At 41.3% G+C, this 17,646-nt stretch overlaps 1 protein-coding gene across 2 annotated transcripts in view; it reads right to left on the bottom strand.

Moving 5' to 3' along the window:
- Positions 1-17,646, bottom strand: part of cttnbp2nlb (CTTNBP2 N-terminal like b) — a 76,889-nt gene that overhangs the window by 11,063 nt on the left and 48,180 nt on the right. For both annotated transcript variants that reach the window (XM_073030597.1, XM_073030598.1), the window contains exons 3-4: positions 16,585-16,815; positions 11,530-11,637 (exon numbers count right to left, since the gene is read on the bottom strand). In XM_073030597.1, coding sequence (XP_072886698.1) covers positions 11,530-11,637; positions 16,585-16,815 — 339 coding nt within the window. The remainder of the gene's footprint in view (positions 1-11,529; positions 11,638-16,584; positions 16,816-17,646) is intronic.

The raw sequence follows: 17,646 nt of genomic DNA, 5'->3' as shown, positions 1-17,646 counted from the left end.
AATTCTGATCTGATGTCCTATGGTCTTATATATAGTTTAGCTATGACACCCCAAAGGATCTACTTGGCACAGACAGTGCAATAGAGTGAAATGGGCAGAGATCCCACTGAAACATAGAAAAACCTACAGCACAATACAGACCCTTCAGCCCACAAAGCTGTGCTGAACATGACTTTACTTTAGAAATTACCTGGGGTTACACATAGCCCTCTATTTTTCTAAGCTCCATGTACCTGTCCGGGAGTCTGTTAAAAGACCCTATCGTATCCACCTCCACCAGTGTCGCCATCAGCCCATTCCACACACTCACCACTCTGCGTATAAAACTTAGCCCTGACATTTCCTCTGTACCTACTTCCAAGCACCTTAAAACTGTACCCTCTCGTGTTAGCCATTTCAGCCCTGGGAAAAGACTCTGACTATCCACATGATCAATGCCTCTCATCATCTTGTACACCTCTATCAGGTCACCTCTCATCCTCCGTCACTCCAAGGAGAAAAGGCCAAGTTCACTCAACCTATTCTCATAATGTATGCTCCCCAATCCAGGAAACATCCTTGTAAATCTCCTCTGCACCCTTTCTATGGTTTCCAAATCATTCCTGTAGTGAAGCGACTAGAACTGAGCACAGTACTCCAAGTGAGGTCTGACCAGGGTCCTATATAGATGCAACATTAACCCCCCACACAACCATCCAGCTCTTGAACTCAATCCCAAGGCTGATGAAAGCCAATGCATTGTATGCCTTCTTAACCACAAAGTCAACCTGTGTAGCAACTTTGAGTGTCCTATGGACTCAGACCCCAAGATCCCTCCAATCCTCCACACTGCAAAGAGTCTTACCATTAATACTATACTCTGCCATCATATTTGACCTATCAAAATGAACCGCTTGACACTTATCTGGGTTGAACTCCATCTGCGACTTCTCAGCCCAGTTTTGCATCCTATTGATATCCCGCTGTAACCTTTGACAGCCCTCCACACTATCCACAACACCCCCAACCTTTGTGTCATCAGCAAATTTACTAACCCATCTGTCCACTTCCTCATCCAGGTCATTTATAAAAATCACAAAGAGTAGGGGTCCCAGAACACATCTCTGAGGCACACCACTGGTCATAAACCCCCATGCAGAATATGACCCGTCTACAACCACTCTTTGCCTTCTGTGAGTAAGCCAATTCTGAATCCACAAAGCAATGTCCCCTTGGATCCCATGCCTCCTTACTTTCTCAATAAGCCTTGCATAGGGTACCTTATCAAATGCTTTGCTGAAATCCATATACGCTACATCTACTGCTCTACCTTCATCAATGCGTTTAGTCACATCCTCAAGAAATTCAGTCAGGCTCAAAAGAAATGGCCTGCCTTTGACAAAGCCATGCTGACTATTGCTTATCTTATTATGCCTCTCCAAATGTTCATAAATCCTCCCTTTTAGGATCTTTTCCATCAACTTACCAACCACTGAAGTAAGACTCACTGGTCTATAATTTCCTGGGCTATCTCTACTCCCTTTCTTGAATAAAGGAACAACATCTGCAGCCCTCCAATCCTCCGGAACTTCTCCCATCCCCACTGATGATGCAAAGATCATTGACAGAGGCTCAGCAATCTCCTCCCTCGCCTCCCACAGTAGCCTGGGGTACATCTCACCTGGTCCCTGTGACTTATCCAACTTGATGCTTTCCAAAAGCTCCAGCACATCCTCTTCCTTAATATCTATATGCTCAAGCTTTTCAATCTGCTGTAAGTCATCCTTACAACCGCCAAGATCCTTTCTACAGTGAATATTGAAGCAAAGTATTCATTAAGTACCTCTGTTATCTCCTCCGATACCATACACACTTTTCCACTGTCACATTTGATTGGTTGTATTCTCTTGCGTCTTATCCTCTTGCTCTTCACATACTTGCAAAATGCTTTGGGGTTTTCCTTAATCCTCTCTGCCAAGGCCTTCTCATGGCCCCTTCTGGCTCTCCTAATTTCATTCTTAAGCTCCGTCCTGCTAGCCTTATAATCTTTTAGATCTCTATCATTGCCCAGTTTTTTGAACCTTTCGTAAGCTTTTCTTTTCTTCATGACTAGATTTACAACCACCTTTGTACACCACGGTTCCTGTACTCTACCATTCTTTCCCTGTCTCATTGGAACGTACCTATGTAGAACTCCATGCAAATGTCCCCTGAACATTTGCCACATTTCTTCCATACATTTCCCTGAGAACATCTGTTCTCAATTTATGCTTCCAAGTTCTGATAGTCTCATATTTCCCCTAACTCCAATTAAACGCTTTCCTAACTTATCTGGTCCTATCCCTCTCCAATGCTTTGGTAAAGGAGATAGAATTGTGATCACTATCTCCAAAATGTTCTCCCACTGAGAGATCTGACATCTGACCAGAATCATTTCCCAATACCAGACCAAGTACAGCTTTTCCTCCTCTCCTCTTGTAGGCTTAATCTACATATTGTGTCAAGAAACCGCCCTGAACACACCTAACAAAATCCAACCCATCTAGAGCCCTTGCTCTAGGGAGATGACAATCAAAATTTGGGAAATTAAAATCTCCCACCATGACAACCCTGTTAATATTACACCTTTCCAGAATCTGTCTCCCTATCTGCTCCTCGATGTCCCTGTTACTATTAGGTGGTCTATAAAAAACACCCAGTAGAGTTATTGACCCATTCCTGTTCCTAACTTCCACCCACAGAGACTCAATAGACAATCCCTCCATAACTTCCTCCTTTTCTGCAACCGTGACACTATTTCTGATCAACAGTGCCATGCTCCCACCTCTTTTGCCTCCCTTCCTGTCTTTTCTGAAACATCTGAAGCCTGGCACTCTAAGTAACCATTCCCGCCCCTGAACCATCCATGTCTCTGTAATGGCCACAACATCACAACCCCAAGTACTGATCCACGCTCTAAGCTCATCCACTTTGTTCATAATGCCCCTTGCATTAAAATAGACACATCTCAAACCATTGGTCTGAGCACATCCCTTCTCTATCAACTGCCTATCTTCCCTCTCGCACTGTCTATAAGCTTTCTCAATTTGGGAGCCAACCACCCATTGCTCCGTCTCTTTAGTTTGGTTTCCACTCCCCAGCAATCCTAGTTTAAACTCTCCCTGATAGTCTTAGCAAACCTCCCTGCCAGGATAATGGTCCCCCTGGGATTCAAATGCAACCCGTCCTTTTTGTTCAGGTCACGCCAGCCCCAAAAGAGGCCCCAATGATCCAGAAATCTAAATCCCTGCCCCCTGCGCCAATCCCTCAGCTACTCATTTATCCTCCACCTCAATCTATTCCTATACTTACCGTCATGTGGCACAAGCAGTAACCCTGAGATTACTACTTTTGAGGTCCTGATTCTCAACTGCCTTCCTAACTCCCTGTAGTCTGCTTTCAGGACCTCCTCCCTTTTCCTACCTATGTCATTGGTACCAATATGTAAAGTGACCTCTGGCTGTACTCCTTCCCACTTCAGGATATTGTGGACATGATCAGAAACATTCCTGACCCAGGCACCTGGGATGCAAACTACCATCCTTGTTTCTTTCCTGCATACACAGAATTGCCTGTCTGACCCTCTAACTATAGAGTCCCTTATCACTGCTGCCATCCTCTTCCTTTCCCTACCCTTCAGAGCCACAGGACCAGACTCTGTGCCAGAGGCGCATCCACTGTTCCCCCCCCCCCACCCCCCAACAGTACTCAAACAGGAGTACTTATTGTTCGGGGGGACAGCCACAGGAGTACTCTCTAGTATCTGCTTCTTGTCCTTCCCTCTCTTGACTTATCTGTCTCCCGAGGGACCAGTGTGACTACTTGCCTATAGCTCCTCTCTATCATCTCCTCACCCTCCCTCACCAGGTGAAGGTTATAGAGCTGCATTTCCAGTTCCCCAACCCGGTCCTTAAGGAGCTGTAGCTTGACGTACCTGGCGCGGATGTGGCCGTTTGGGAGGCTGGGAGTCTCTTGCACTTCCCACATCTGACACCCAGTACAGAACATCGGCCTCACACACATACTTCCTCTCTGTATTCTACACAGGCAACCTACCTCGAGGTTAAATCTAGAGGATAGAGTTTCCTTGCAAATCTTTACTGCTGTGGTGGCTGAGCCATTGAGTTTATTTAAGAAAGAGATGGATAGATGTTTTGATATCAAGGGAATGAAGGAAATGGGTTAGAGTATGAAAGAGGAATAGAAGTACAAGGTCAGCTATGATGTTACTGAATGGCAAAGCCAGCACAAGGGTCCAACTTGTCTGCTCCTGATATTGCTGATATACTCTTTAACTTTTGATCAAGTATCATATACATATTGATAAGGTAAATGACTAGGCAGACTGTTGGGCTTCTGCACACTCACTTCAACATCTAATTAATGATGTGAAAGTGTGGTCCTCAGTGAACTGTTCTTCAACTTTTTGTTTTACTTTTCCTTGCAAGGAATGCAATAATTTCACAAAGTGTGGGACTCACTGTTGTTCATTAATTGAAAGTGCACATTAGGCAAGCAGGCTGTAAAGAAAGCAGGTTAAGTTTTATGCTGAATTGCAAAGAACATCCAGTTTAAGTGAAGAATACAGCCTGACTATATAAAATTTTGATACAGCTCCAAGGAGTATTATATCCTATTTAGTTCCTATATTGGTAAAGAATTTGCATACTTCGAAAAATATGGAGATGAAAGCAACCAGAATGATGCTTAACAAAAATGAAGTTCTGAGGACAGGGTCCAAGTTTGTGTTGTAAATGCACCTCATGATAAATATCAATCTTCTGGAAATATTTCACTAATTGCTAATCTATATGTGGTAACATTACCTTGTGCTGCGTGTGAGTTATATGTATTGTGTTGTGTACTTTGTTCTAGAGGACAGTTGTTTCATTTGGCGGTATTCATGTGTACATCTGAAGGAGTGAGGTTTCCAAGACAAGATTTAGTCTGATTGAGTAGGTATTTAGAGATAAAACCCATAAGTCTTGACAGAATGTATTGGAAAAAAAAAGTACAGAAATGGTTAATAATAAAATATTTTTTTTTCCTGATGAGTCATTGCTCTCTCATAGTCTAGTCAAACTTGTAATGGATGTTGAATGACGGCAGTTTTTTTAAAGAGAAACTTGATCATTTCCAGAATGACAAAAACAATTCCAGTTATTTAGGGCACATTGTTACTTTGCTGAAATTATGAAAAATAGTGAAAAGCTTAGGTTTCATGGACTTCACTCAGCCACATTTTATTTTCTATTTCTGGCTCTCTTGCAGGACTGTACTTAGTTTTTCCAACTAGGCATATGATTCCATTACATGTATAATCAGATTGTAAGATATAGGAGCAGAATTAGGTCATTTGGCCCAGCAAGTCTGCTCCATCATTTCATCATGACTGATCCATTTCCCCTTCAGCCCAATCTCCTGGCTTCTCCTTGCATCACTTCATGCCCTTACTAATCAAGAATCTGACAACATCTGCCTTAAATATACCCAGTGACTTGGTTTCCATGGCCACCTGTAGGAATGAATTCCACAGATTCACCACTTACTAGATAAAGAAATTCCTCCTCATCTCCGTTCTAAATGGATGTCCATCTATTCTGAGGCTGTGTCCGCTGATCTTAGACTCCCTCACCCAGGAAACATCCCCTTCACATCCGCTCTTTCGAGGCCTTTCAACATTCAATAGGTCTCAATGAGATTTCCCTCCCACCCTACTCTTCTGAATTCCAGGTGAATACAGGCCCAGAACCATCAAACACTCCTTGTATAATATGTCTCTCAATCCTGTGATCATTTTTGTGAATCTGCTTTGACCCCTCTCCAGTTTCAGCACATTGTTTCTTAGCCAAGGGGCCTAAATCTGTTCAGAATACTCCAGGTGAGGCCTCAGCAGTGCTTTGTAAAGCCTCAACATTACATCATGAGAAAATCTGCAGATGCTGGAAATCCAAAGCAATACAAACACAAAATGCTGGGGGAATCTCAGCAGGTCATGTAGCGTCTATAGAAAAGAGTAAACAGTTGAGGTTTCAGGCTAAGAGCCTTCATCAGGACTGGAAAGAAAGGGGAAGGAATTAGACCAAGAAGGTGGGGGGAGGGGTGAAGTAAAGAGCTGAGAAGTTGATTGGTGAAAAAGATAAAAGGGCTGGAGAAGGAGGAATCTGATAGGAGCGGGCAGAAGGCCATGGAAGAAATGTAAGGGGAAGCAGCACCAGAAGGAGGTGATGGGCAGGGAAGGAGAGTAGGAAACAGGAATGGGGAATGGTGGGGGGGGGGGGCAATTACAGGAAGCTTGAGAATTTGATGTTCATGCCATCAGGTTGGAGGCTACCAAGACAGAATATAAGATATTACTCCTCCAACCTGAGTGTGGCTTCATCCTGGCAGCAGAGGAGGCCATGGACTGACATGTCAGAATGGGAATGGAAAGTAAATCCTGCTTTTTGTAGAAGGAGTGAGGGTGCTTGACAAAGTGATCCCTCAATCTATGTTGGGTGAGGGCAGCATTGATGGTGGAGGAAGGGCAGCTCCTTTCTTTGAAGGAGGAGGACATCTCAGTTGTTCTGGGATGAAAAGCCTCATCTAAGGAGCAGATGAGGCTGAGATGGAGAATACGAGAGAAGGGAATGACAATATTACAAGTGCGGAGAGAGTGGAGAACAGCCTGTTCAGATGGAGTGATACTGGAATTGGAAGAAGAGTGCTAAAGTCAAGACAGTTGATGTCTCGTCGGCAGTTAGCGACAAAATGATGCAGGGCAGGCAGAGGACCAGAGAGGGGTGCCTGGGAAGAAGAGGAGGGTTGAAGACGGAAGAAGGTATCATTGGTACGGTGTGGAGAGTCCTTGCCAAAGAAGTAGGCACAGAGAAGAAGAGTTCAGTGTCACGGTGGGTGCAAAACTCATTGAGGTGCGGGCACAGGGGGACAAAGGTGAGGCTCTTATTGAGGACAGAACATTCTGCCTCAGAGGGGGTAGAACTGGTGGTGGGATCTGAGTGACATGGGATTGCAGTAGCGGTAGGGGAAAGGGAGACAGGGGTTCCAGCAGAGTGTAAAGACCCGGTCTGGAGGTGCTATCAGTCAAGGTCCAGGCTGGAACTGGAGTTAGCAGTCATGCGATTAACAGTTTGAAGGTGTCTGGGGTCATCGGAACTGCCCCTGCTGGCAGTGGAATCCAGGTTCTGAATCCGCTCAGGATTATTGGAACTGGTGTTGGTGATGGTAGTGTCACCAATACGTTGCTGCCCAGAGCCGTCGGGGCCAGGGGTGGATTTGGAAAGATTCGTAATCTGGGATCATCCAATGGTACGGAGTCCAAGCAGGAAGCAGCCGGGATCGCGGTCTGAGTGCATCTTGAGCTGTCGGAGCTGGAATAGTGGGATCTGTGGTCTGGAGATGGGTGACATTCCAATCCTTGCTGGATGCGAGAAAGGCAAAGAACTGGTGGTTGAAAGTGTGGATCTGGCGGAGGATAAAGTATCGAAGAGGTCCACTATAGGCAGAGGAGACAGAATCCCAGAACTGTGGTAATGACTCGGACAGGGCCACCAGGTATTTCCGCGTGGCACAAAGGGTGGTGCGTAAGAAAGGACAGAAGACCATGGAAGAAAGGGAAGGGGAAGGCACACCAGAGGGAGGTGATGGGCAGGTAAGAAGAGAAGGTGTGAGAGTGAAACAGGAATGGGGAATGGTGAAGGAGAAGAGGGAAATCAGTTACCTGCAGTTGGAGATATCAATGGAGGCTCCCCAGACGGAATAAAAGGTGTTGCTGTCCAACCTGAGTGTGGCCCATCATGGCTGTAGAGGACGTCGTAGACTGATATGTCAGAATTGGAAGCAGAACTGAAATGGATGGTCACTGGGAAATCCACCCCTATCAGATTCCCCCTTCTCCAGTCATTTATCTCTTTCACCAATCAACTTTCTAGCTTTTTACTTCACCCCTCCCCCTCTCCTGGTTTCAGCTATCACCTGTCACTTTGTACTTCTTCCTCCCCCTCCCTCCACCTTCTTAGTCCCACCCCTTCCCCCTTTCTTTCTAATCCTGATGAAGGGTCTTGGCTTCAAGTGTTGATTGCTTACACTTTTCCATCCTGATCAAAAAGGCGCAATAGTGCCTTTATTTCCTGCGGAGCATCAAGAAAGCTCACCTCTGTCCCAGGATACTGAGGGACTTTTACCGCTGTACCTTTGAGAGCATACTCTCCAACTGCATCTCAGTGTAGTATGGCAATTACCTCATTTTGGACTGCAAAACACTCCAGCAGGTGGTGAAAACTGCCCAGTGGATTATCAGCACCCAATTGCCACCGCTGAGAACATTTACCATAAATGTTGCCTGGGCAGGGCGAAAAGCATTATCAAGGATGCATCTCACCCTAGCCATGGACTTTTTACTCTCCTTGCATCTGGTAGGTGCGACAGGAGCCTCCGCTCCCACACCAGCAGGCTTCCTGAGCTGTGAACTTCTCAGGATTTCTTCCTGAACTTCTTCCCTGAGGCTGTGACCCTGCTGAACCTCACATCACAGCGCTAAGCAGTATTGCACCCATATTGTACTGTCTCAGTACTTTTATGTTTGTATGCTGTAGAACTTACTTTTTATTTGCAGTTATTTTGTAAATAACACTATTCTTTTGCACTTCTGGTTAGATGCTAACTGCATTTCATTGGCTTTGTATCTGTACTTGGCACAATGACAATAAACTTGAATCTAATCTAATGCTGCCTGGCCTGCTGAGTTCCTCCAGCATTTTGTGTGTTTTGATCAACACTGTGGCCTTGCTTTTATATTCTAGTCGTCTCAAAGTGAATGCTAACATTGCATTTACCCTCGCCACCTATTCAACCTGCAAATTAGCCTTTTGGGAATCCTGCACAAGGACTCTCAAGTCTTTGCACTTCAGATTTTTGAATTTTCTCTCCACGTAGAAAATGGACTATACTTTTATTTTATCTAGAAGTGCTGTGTCACGTAGCCGATCGCTGTAGATGTGCAACATAATGGGCTGCTCCCTACTGCAAACGGAGTATGATGCAAGGTGTTTTCTAACTATACAATAAAGCCATTTAATAACTAACAACACAGCGGGCTGCTATGATGGCCACAAATCCTGGTTATAACCATAGAAACAAAAATAATTATGTTTCTTTACACTGCATTACCAATGTTTTAAACTTTTGACCTTCAACTCTAAACTTAAACAGACTTTTTAAATCCTAAACCACTACCTACTTCTGCCTCATAATAGTCTTTCACCCTGAAACTTGTATCCCTATCAAGCTATTCAAGCTGTTTAAGCTCTTATACTTTCTCTGTTCTGTTAAGAACATCCAAAACTCTGCTGCTAAACTCCAGCCTACACCACAACCTCCTTCTTCAAAAGTCCTGCTTTTACTGATGTGGGTTGTTTTTTTTGTGTATTCAGCACCATAGGGTAAGAACTTGCAGCAATTTATTATCATTGAACTTGAGAGTTTCAGCAAGGGCCTAGTTAAGAAAAACAGCAGAAACAGCTCACTGCAACTTGAGGACTTCCACTCACACATACAGAAATACGGAAGTTACTCTCGTTTACAGGGAACAACACCAGCACTTTGATCAGGATTTTCCAACAGAATTTGGCTGTCATTACTACCGTGTTCCTCACTTGGATTAAGGCAAATGGCTAACTGTAGTGGAACGGAGCAGGTACCACTGTGGCAGCAGCTCTGTGAAGCCAAACCACAGCACTGTGAAGATATATGATGGGATGGTGTAGAAACCAGTCGAATGCGCTCACAGCAACACTAAATCAAATCAAATCCAAGTTTAATTACCATTCAACCGTACATGAATACAGCCGAACAAAACAGCATTCCTCTGGGGCCAAGGTGCAAAACATACACACATGGCACATTCACGACAGCAAGCACACATACGGTCACATAAAAAAATATTAAAAAGTTATTTGTAAGTATTTGATAATAACGTCTAGGTCACACTCCCTAATGTTGGTTAACTATGGCATGTTATTATTAAAAAAGGTTTCTCCCCCTTGCCCTCTAGACTCTTCCAATAGCTACTGGTTCCTGCAAAATGATAGTGGTCACTTTTCAAATTCTTCTTGGGCTTGATGTCAATTTATCCTCCAGTACCTCACCAGAAAAGTCTTGAGATAGTTTTCTATATGGAAAATACTATATAATGTATTAAGTCAAGCTGTATGGTGTTTTTCTTTCTATTTGTTGAAACTCCTGTGCTTGAAGTACCTTTAATTTTCAAGATCAAATTACAATTTGGTTTAGACGTCAGACATGCAAAGATCGGTTGAATGGAGATTTTAGGATGGTGACATAATCTTTCATCTATTGCTGGTAAGTTGCTGCACCAGAATATGACTTTATGGGCCACCCTGTCATCAAGCTTAACTCTCCCTCCCACTATCACACGGACCTTCCCCTCCACAATAGCTCATTTAAACATAATAGGAGTTCAAGGAGCAGAACTTCATTTTTGGATAGGCATATTACAACATCCCAGGCTTGACAGAAATTTCAATAATTTCACGTGATTAACATTTCCAGTATTATTTCTGATTCATTGTTCATGGTATTTCCTTCAGTAACTTCAGATATTATTTCTGCTTCTCCCAGCCACAGTTTAAAACAATAATAAAAAATAAATAAATCCCAGTACAACACTCCTTCACTGTTTTAAGAACTTTTTGTCCTTTCATTTCTCCTGGTCTATTACAGATTGTAATCTAAGTGTGTATCAATGCAGAACCACAGCACAGGATGCAGTTAAGCAAATTCCATCCTGACTTCAGATGCTGTATGCACGGAGTTTGCATGGTCCCTCTGGTACAGTGCAGCTTTTATCTAGATGCTCTGTTTTCTGCCCGTCCATAAAGACGTGCTTAAAAGTCAACTGGCTACTTTAAATTTCCCTTGAGTCTAGGCAATTGGGATAAATATACACATAATGAGTGGGCAGCTGTTGGACATGTGTGAAAGACACCAAGTTGCAGTGGTACTGAGAAGTAAGGAGAGAAGGGATAGCACTAGTGGGATTGCTCTATTGGAGTGAGAATGAATGTGATGATCAAATGGTCTCCTGTGTCATTTGTTTAAGAACACTATGATACAGATACATTGCTTGTTGAGAACCTACACCCATGTTATTTGCCTTGGAATGCAGACCTTTTTTTATTGCTTCCCTCCATTCCTTTCCCATTTGATGGATGGTCATCATCCTGAAAGATGAAATGAGTCTTTTCTCACTGATTCTGTCTCACTTGATGAATAATTACTGAATTTTCTGGAATATTTTTTACATGGGCCATACAAGACACTCTTACAATTCTCTTTCTGAATTGTTATAAATAGGTTGGTCCCAGTGACTGGGAACAAACTAATTTGACTTACTGGTTCAGCTGCACACAAAATTTAAAAACAAGTTTTTGTTCTTAGAACTGATTTATTCCACTGGATCAAAGGAAAAAAAATGGGCAAAATTCTTTATACCTGTTGTGTGAGTCGTTCACGTTCTTTCTCCAGCATATAAGTCACGTCGTCACCTTCAGCTGTGTCTTGGGCATGTCTTCGTCTCTCCTCTTCGAGGTCCAGAATAACCTAGCACAAAAAAAAGTAACCTCATTGAATCTTCCAATTTTAATTCCTGCATTTTGTAAAAGGCTCCCGATAATATCATAACTATTTTCAATAGTCACTGCATTAACAAATCTGTATGAACATTTCAAATACTGATTCGGTAACTGGTTCCCTGCTATATTTTGTAAAACTAATATAAATATACACCCCTTGAATGCAATATGGTAGGGTGAACATTAAGAATAGAAAGGTGATTCATTACAAAACATAATTTATATTTTTAAAATGACTTTCATGACTTCAGGATATTAGAAAATACTTTTCAGTCAAGTAAATGCCTTTGAAACGTTGGAAACACATCAGTCAAATGCTTAGGGCAAAATCTTACAGAGAGCCTTGGTTTAATTAGATATCTACAGGGCACGTTGATATAAATTTTGATGACCCAGTTAAGTAAGGAACCATGCATAATGTAATTATGATTGCAATCAAATCTCGTCATGTGCTTATGACCAGTGAACGGTTAACATTCCAATAACCTGCTACTTTCTTTTTCATCTCCCCTCTATTGTGGAAAAATGGTTGAAGTTGCAGGTCAGTTTTCCCGAGTTTAGTTATAAGGAAAAGCTCCTTCACTCTGCCTAGCATCTCAATTTGTCAGAAAGATAACTCATGCTGCATCAGTGCCACACTTTTCTATTGCTTTTATTAGACACTATTACCTGACTTAGTCTACTGCCACAGCACTAACATTAGGCACATTTTCCCCAGTTATATCATGATCAGAATCAAGTTTAATATCATCAGCATACGTTGTTGAATTTGTTAACTTAGTGGCAGCAGTACAATAAAATACATGATAAATATAGAAAAAATAAATGAATTACAGCAAGTATATCTACATTGAATAGTTAAATTAAAAACAGTGCAAAAACAGAAATAATAATTTAACAGAAGTGAGGTAGTGTTCAAGGGTGTAATGTCCATTTAGAAATTGATGGCAGAGGTGAAGAAGCTGTTCCTGAATCACTGACTATGTGCCTTCAGGCTTCTGTACCTCCTTCCGCATATTCAGTACATTTGTTAAAAGGATAAATTTCAACTATGAAAAGCTACCGTTCAATATATTGCACTGACATGCACGTGAACAGCTCCAGTGATCTGGGTTCAAATGGTGCTTTCTATATAGAGTCTGGACTTTTTCACTATAACCTTGTGAGTTTCCCCCAGTGTTCTGGTTTCTTCCTCAAAGATGTACTGACTGGTAGGTTAATTAGTTACTCTAAATTATCTCCTGTATAAGTGTATGGTAGGAAAATTGGGGGAATTGATGCACACCATGGAGAGAAGGGTTTACAGTGAAATTCTTTGGGGATTTAGGATCAATGGTGAAGTTCTGAGAGCCATCACAGACTCAGTGACCTTGTTCTGTGCCTTGACAATAATGAACAACCTTGAGTTTCTCATTTCTTTGATGTATCCCTCAAAAGCAGCTAAATAGACAAATCACACTTGTTGGCAAGCTGCTTATATTGCAGTTTTTACAACCAATTTAAACTAAAATTGGCCAATTTCTACTCAGCTGGATACTATTGCTATTCCATTAGGGCTGCTTATGGTGTCGGAGGAGCTGAGCAGAGTGCAGATGGGCTTTTTTTGGCCACAAGCTGTTTCACAGATGTGGGACAGTGACTAACACAACTGACTTGCTGCTGTCTCTGCTACTGAAGATTACATCATGTCTGCTTAGTTAATAATAAATATTACACTCAAACGTTAAGCAAAATATTTATTAATTACCATTTCGGATGAAGTTACCACAATTTGTGAAACGAATGCAAGTACTCAGGAACAATGCATTCTATATTTATTTTATTGTAAATTCCAGTATTAAGGTAAATCATGTTTTATTTTATCTTTAAAACACACCCAGTCACTGCCAATATCTATTGAAGAGGCAGAATTTAAGTCCAGCAAACACATTGTAAAATGCCCTGATGAAGGGTCTCAGCCCAAAGCATCAACTGTGTTTATTCTTTTCCATAGATGCTGCCTGATCTGCTGAGTTCCTTCAGCATTTTGTGTGTGTTGCTTTGAATTTCCAGCATCTGCAGTTTTCCTTATGTTTGTAAAATCTAATTACTGTATCAGCTGATTGGCATTGGTCACTTACGGGTTAATTATAAATGCGTCACAAGAGGCAAAAGGCAAGATTCTTCTAGTGAACTGTCAGAGTAAAATGACAACTTAATCAATGAAAGGTGTGATTAACAATCAAATATTTCATTACAGAAAGGGATCTTGAGAGGTTGAGTCATACCAAGTAATTCAATCGTTCTCAAAGACAACACAATACTCTCCGCTCATTTCTAAAAGAAGTGTGTTTTCATGGCTACAGAAGAGGTTAAGCCAGAAGATGGTGTAGTGGCATCAGCATCAGACTTTGAGGTGAGTGGTCCTGGGTTCAAATATGGCCGACAGCTCACACACTTTCCATCCATGGTGGGTTGAGAGTTGAGCTCGCAAAATAAAAAGACAAAATGCTAAAGAAATGGCAAGGTTGCTGCCTGATGCGTGGAGAGGAGTAACAAGCAGAATAGGTTGTGTTTGGGCAAATCAAAAAAAAGTAAATTTGCTCAAATGAAAAGAAAACAAGGTGGGAAAATAACTGGACAATTACGGACAAGTTACAAGCAATTTAAATAAGTTTTTTTTTTAAAAACAGTAGGAAACCTGGAGTAGCAGACATTTTTTTGGACTTCAAGTATAGAAGTGGACTTTAAAAAGGTAAATCTACTCTTGGTCTCTAGATTTTATATTCCCTAAGCGTTATAAAATTCTTAGTTAAGTTCCATTTGGAATGTTTTAGGTACATCTCTCCAAATGGCATCATGACTTTTAAGTTTGTGAATATCAGATATGTAGCCCAAAAACAAAACCAGGAATTGGTCTCATATGTGAAGAGGATTGAATATTTATCCAGGAATGATTAAAATAATTCATATTATAGATGAAGAGAAATAGTTCCTCTGTTAGAAGAGTCCAATATAAAAAAGCCATTACAAATTAGAGGCAATGGCAAGGACTGTACAAATCTAAAACAATTTAAAAAACTAAGATTGTTGGAATTTTTAATTAGGAAACAGTAAGATAGACCATGAAACCAGGCAGGTAGCAAGGTAACAGATCAATCATCTAATTTGATTTGGGGCTGAATGGCTGTCATTCCAGTTTGAGCAGAAGTTTTTTTGGAGGGTAGAGAAGATCCTTAGGAGGCAGTTAGCCTGCAGAGTATTAATTTCAATACCCCAAGGCCAAACAGATGCCTTAGATTTCCTGACTATGCCTGCAAAAATAATAAATATAATACAGAATTACTTAAAAGAAAATTTGTCTAGTGTTCTCTTATTGGGATCTGGGTCAACTCTGCCTTGAAGCACAATTGCTGTAGGTAATTAAACTTAAATTCCATCTGGAGGCATTCTCCATCTCATTAACACTGTCAATAGCTTGATTCATAGATAACAGAACGGCTGGTTAAACATGTACAGTACATCTATATATTTTAGTGCAGTCCTCTGGGGTTAATCCACATCCAGAATTGTAATCTCCACCGTCAGCATTATGTGGTAAGTTATGTGATCTTTTGGGTTATGCTATTTACAGTGAATGAATCAGGTATGCCATTTATTGGAGAATGGCTATGAAACTGGCACTATGTTATTAAAGAGACAAGAATTTTTTTGTTTTAATCATTATATTGAATTTCTGCTCTTCCTTTGAAGTTGAAATTACTGTAAACATCTAAAACTCTTAAAATATAGAAATTACCTACATAAATCAACATAGCATAAACCAACGTAGGGAACTGTACAAGTGGATTTAATTATATTTATACAGTTGAATGAATTCAAATGTATACAGATCACATAAGGGCATTGGACCAATATGAGAAGATCCGAAGATAACTCTGGGAAGCTCTCCCAATATTCCAGCCAACTTTATTCCTTAATGTAGTGAATGTGCCAACAGCAATACTGCCTGAAGAATGTCGCTTTTGGCTAATTTGCTACTACTTTGCTCCACTGTTCAGCAACGACTGAGCTTCAAAAATACTTTACTTTTGTGCATTGCTTTAGTGTGTCCTTAGGCCACAGAAAACATTTATCATGTTAGTTATGTACATGGAGAATTCAATCCTATGTTCCATGTTTTACTCTCTTGTGTGGTATTCATCAGCAGGACCGTGCTCTGTGTCTTTCAGTTCAGGCATTTTCAAAGGAAGACATGGAAAAATGTTGCAGAAAGATCACTTGAGTTGTCACACTGGCAATTCAATTGCTTTGATTATGCTAGCAGTATCCTGATGCCAGCTGTGTCAACGAGTTAACATGTCCAACACTGACATCCCACGTTTTAGGTAATTATATTCTGAAATTGCTATTGACTTAATGTGTCCAGTGGGTTTGGAGAAGTTATTTGTAGCCGATGCTTGCTGATTCACAGTACAAGTTATCAAGAATATCACAAAAATAATATATGAGCAGCCAGTCTCTCCACCTGCCCAAGCTTTCAGGCAAACTACATGGAGTGATGAAGGCAAGAAGTTGAGAATAAGTCACTTGTTGTCCAGTACTATGACACGCCAAGGAAATACATGAGGACATAATAATGAAGAACATAAACTTCTTAGAACATCCTGTTCTATGAGTTAATTTCCACATGCTGTTGACCTAATACCAAATACAATTATATTTCTGAAGGAGAATGACAAGGAAATGTAAACGTCATAGAAGCTTACAGTAGAAGAGGATATTGAGCGCAATCTGGCTATGCCATCTCTCTGAAAGACCTAATAGAAGTTTTATGCATTATGCATGGATTAGTTAATGCATTAACCCATGAAGTTCCTCCAATTGAGAACAACCTGTGACCTGAGGCATCATGTAATATAACATTTTATAATACCTTTCTGTGCCTGCTCTCTGCAGCAGCCAACTGGGCTAGCATTCTGTCTTGCATCTTCTTGCATTGCGTCATCACTACTTTAAGCACGGATAATGGGTTGGTGCACACTGGTTGCTTATCAACACAATTCCCGTCACGGATTGATTCGCAGTCCCTTTGCAGAGCAAGGAATGGGTCACTGATGTCATACTTTCCATAGCGTTCTTGGATGAAACGATCTTTGTGTTGTGCCTGCAACCAATCAGAGAATACTTAAGTTAGTTTTATCACTGCCTTAAACCTATTCCAAATTAATACTTATGAAACAAATTATGAAAAAGGGAAAATAAACGGCAGTGTAGAACTCTCTTAATGGTAGTAACTTCAAATGGGTTGCTAAAAAATCTGTTTTCTAATGTGATATATCTGATTTCACGATTCTGACTTCAGCATAATACATACACCACTAAGTGGCCACTATATTAGGCACACAATTAGCCAATCATATGGCAGCAATTTAATGCATAAAGGCATATAAACATGGTCAAGAGGTTCAGTTGTTGCTCAGACCAAATGGGTCTGAGCAACAGAATGGGGAAGAAAAGTGATCTAAGTGATTTTGACTGTGGAATGCTTGTTGGTGCCAGACAGGGTAGTTTGAATATTTCAGAAACTGCTGATCTCCTGGGATATTCACGCGCAAGTGAATTACAGAGAATGGTGCAAAAAAACAAAAGACAAAACATCCAGTGAGTGGTAGCTCATTGGACGAAAAAGCCCAATGTTTATGAGAGAGGTCAGAGGAGGATGGCCAGATTAGTTCAAGATGACAGGAAGGCAACAGTAACTCCAATAACCACGTGTTACAACAGTGGTGTGCAGAACAGCATCTCTGAACATACAACATGTCAAACCTTGAAGTGGATGGGCTACAGCAGCAGAAGACCACACTGGGTTCCACTCCTGTGGCCACCTAATTAGGTACACTCCTGTGCCTAATAAAGTGGCCACTGAGTGTACATTTTTAGATCAGCTGGGCATAAGAAGCCAATGGAATCCACAATCATTTAGCATTGAGAAATA

This window comes from Hemitrygon akajei, chromosome 27 (genome assembly GCF_048418815.1).
Source record: "Hemitrygon akajei chromosome 27, sHemAka1.3, whole genome shotgun sequence".
Lineage (NCBI taxonomy): Eukaryota > Metazoa > Chordata > Chondrichthyes > Myliobatiformes > Dasyatidae > Hemitrygon > Hemitrygon akajei.
The sequence above is the reverse complement of the archived record's forward strand: the minus strand, read 5'-3'. Positions and strand labels throughout refer to the sequence as shown.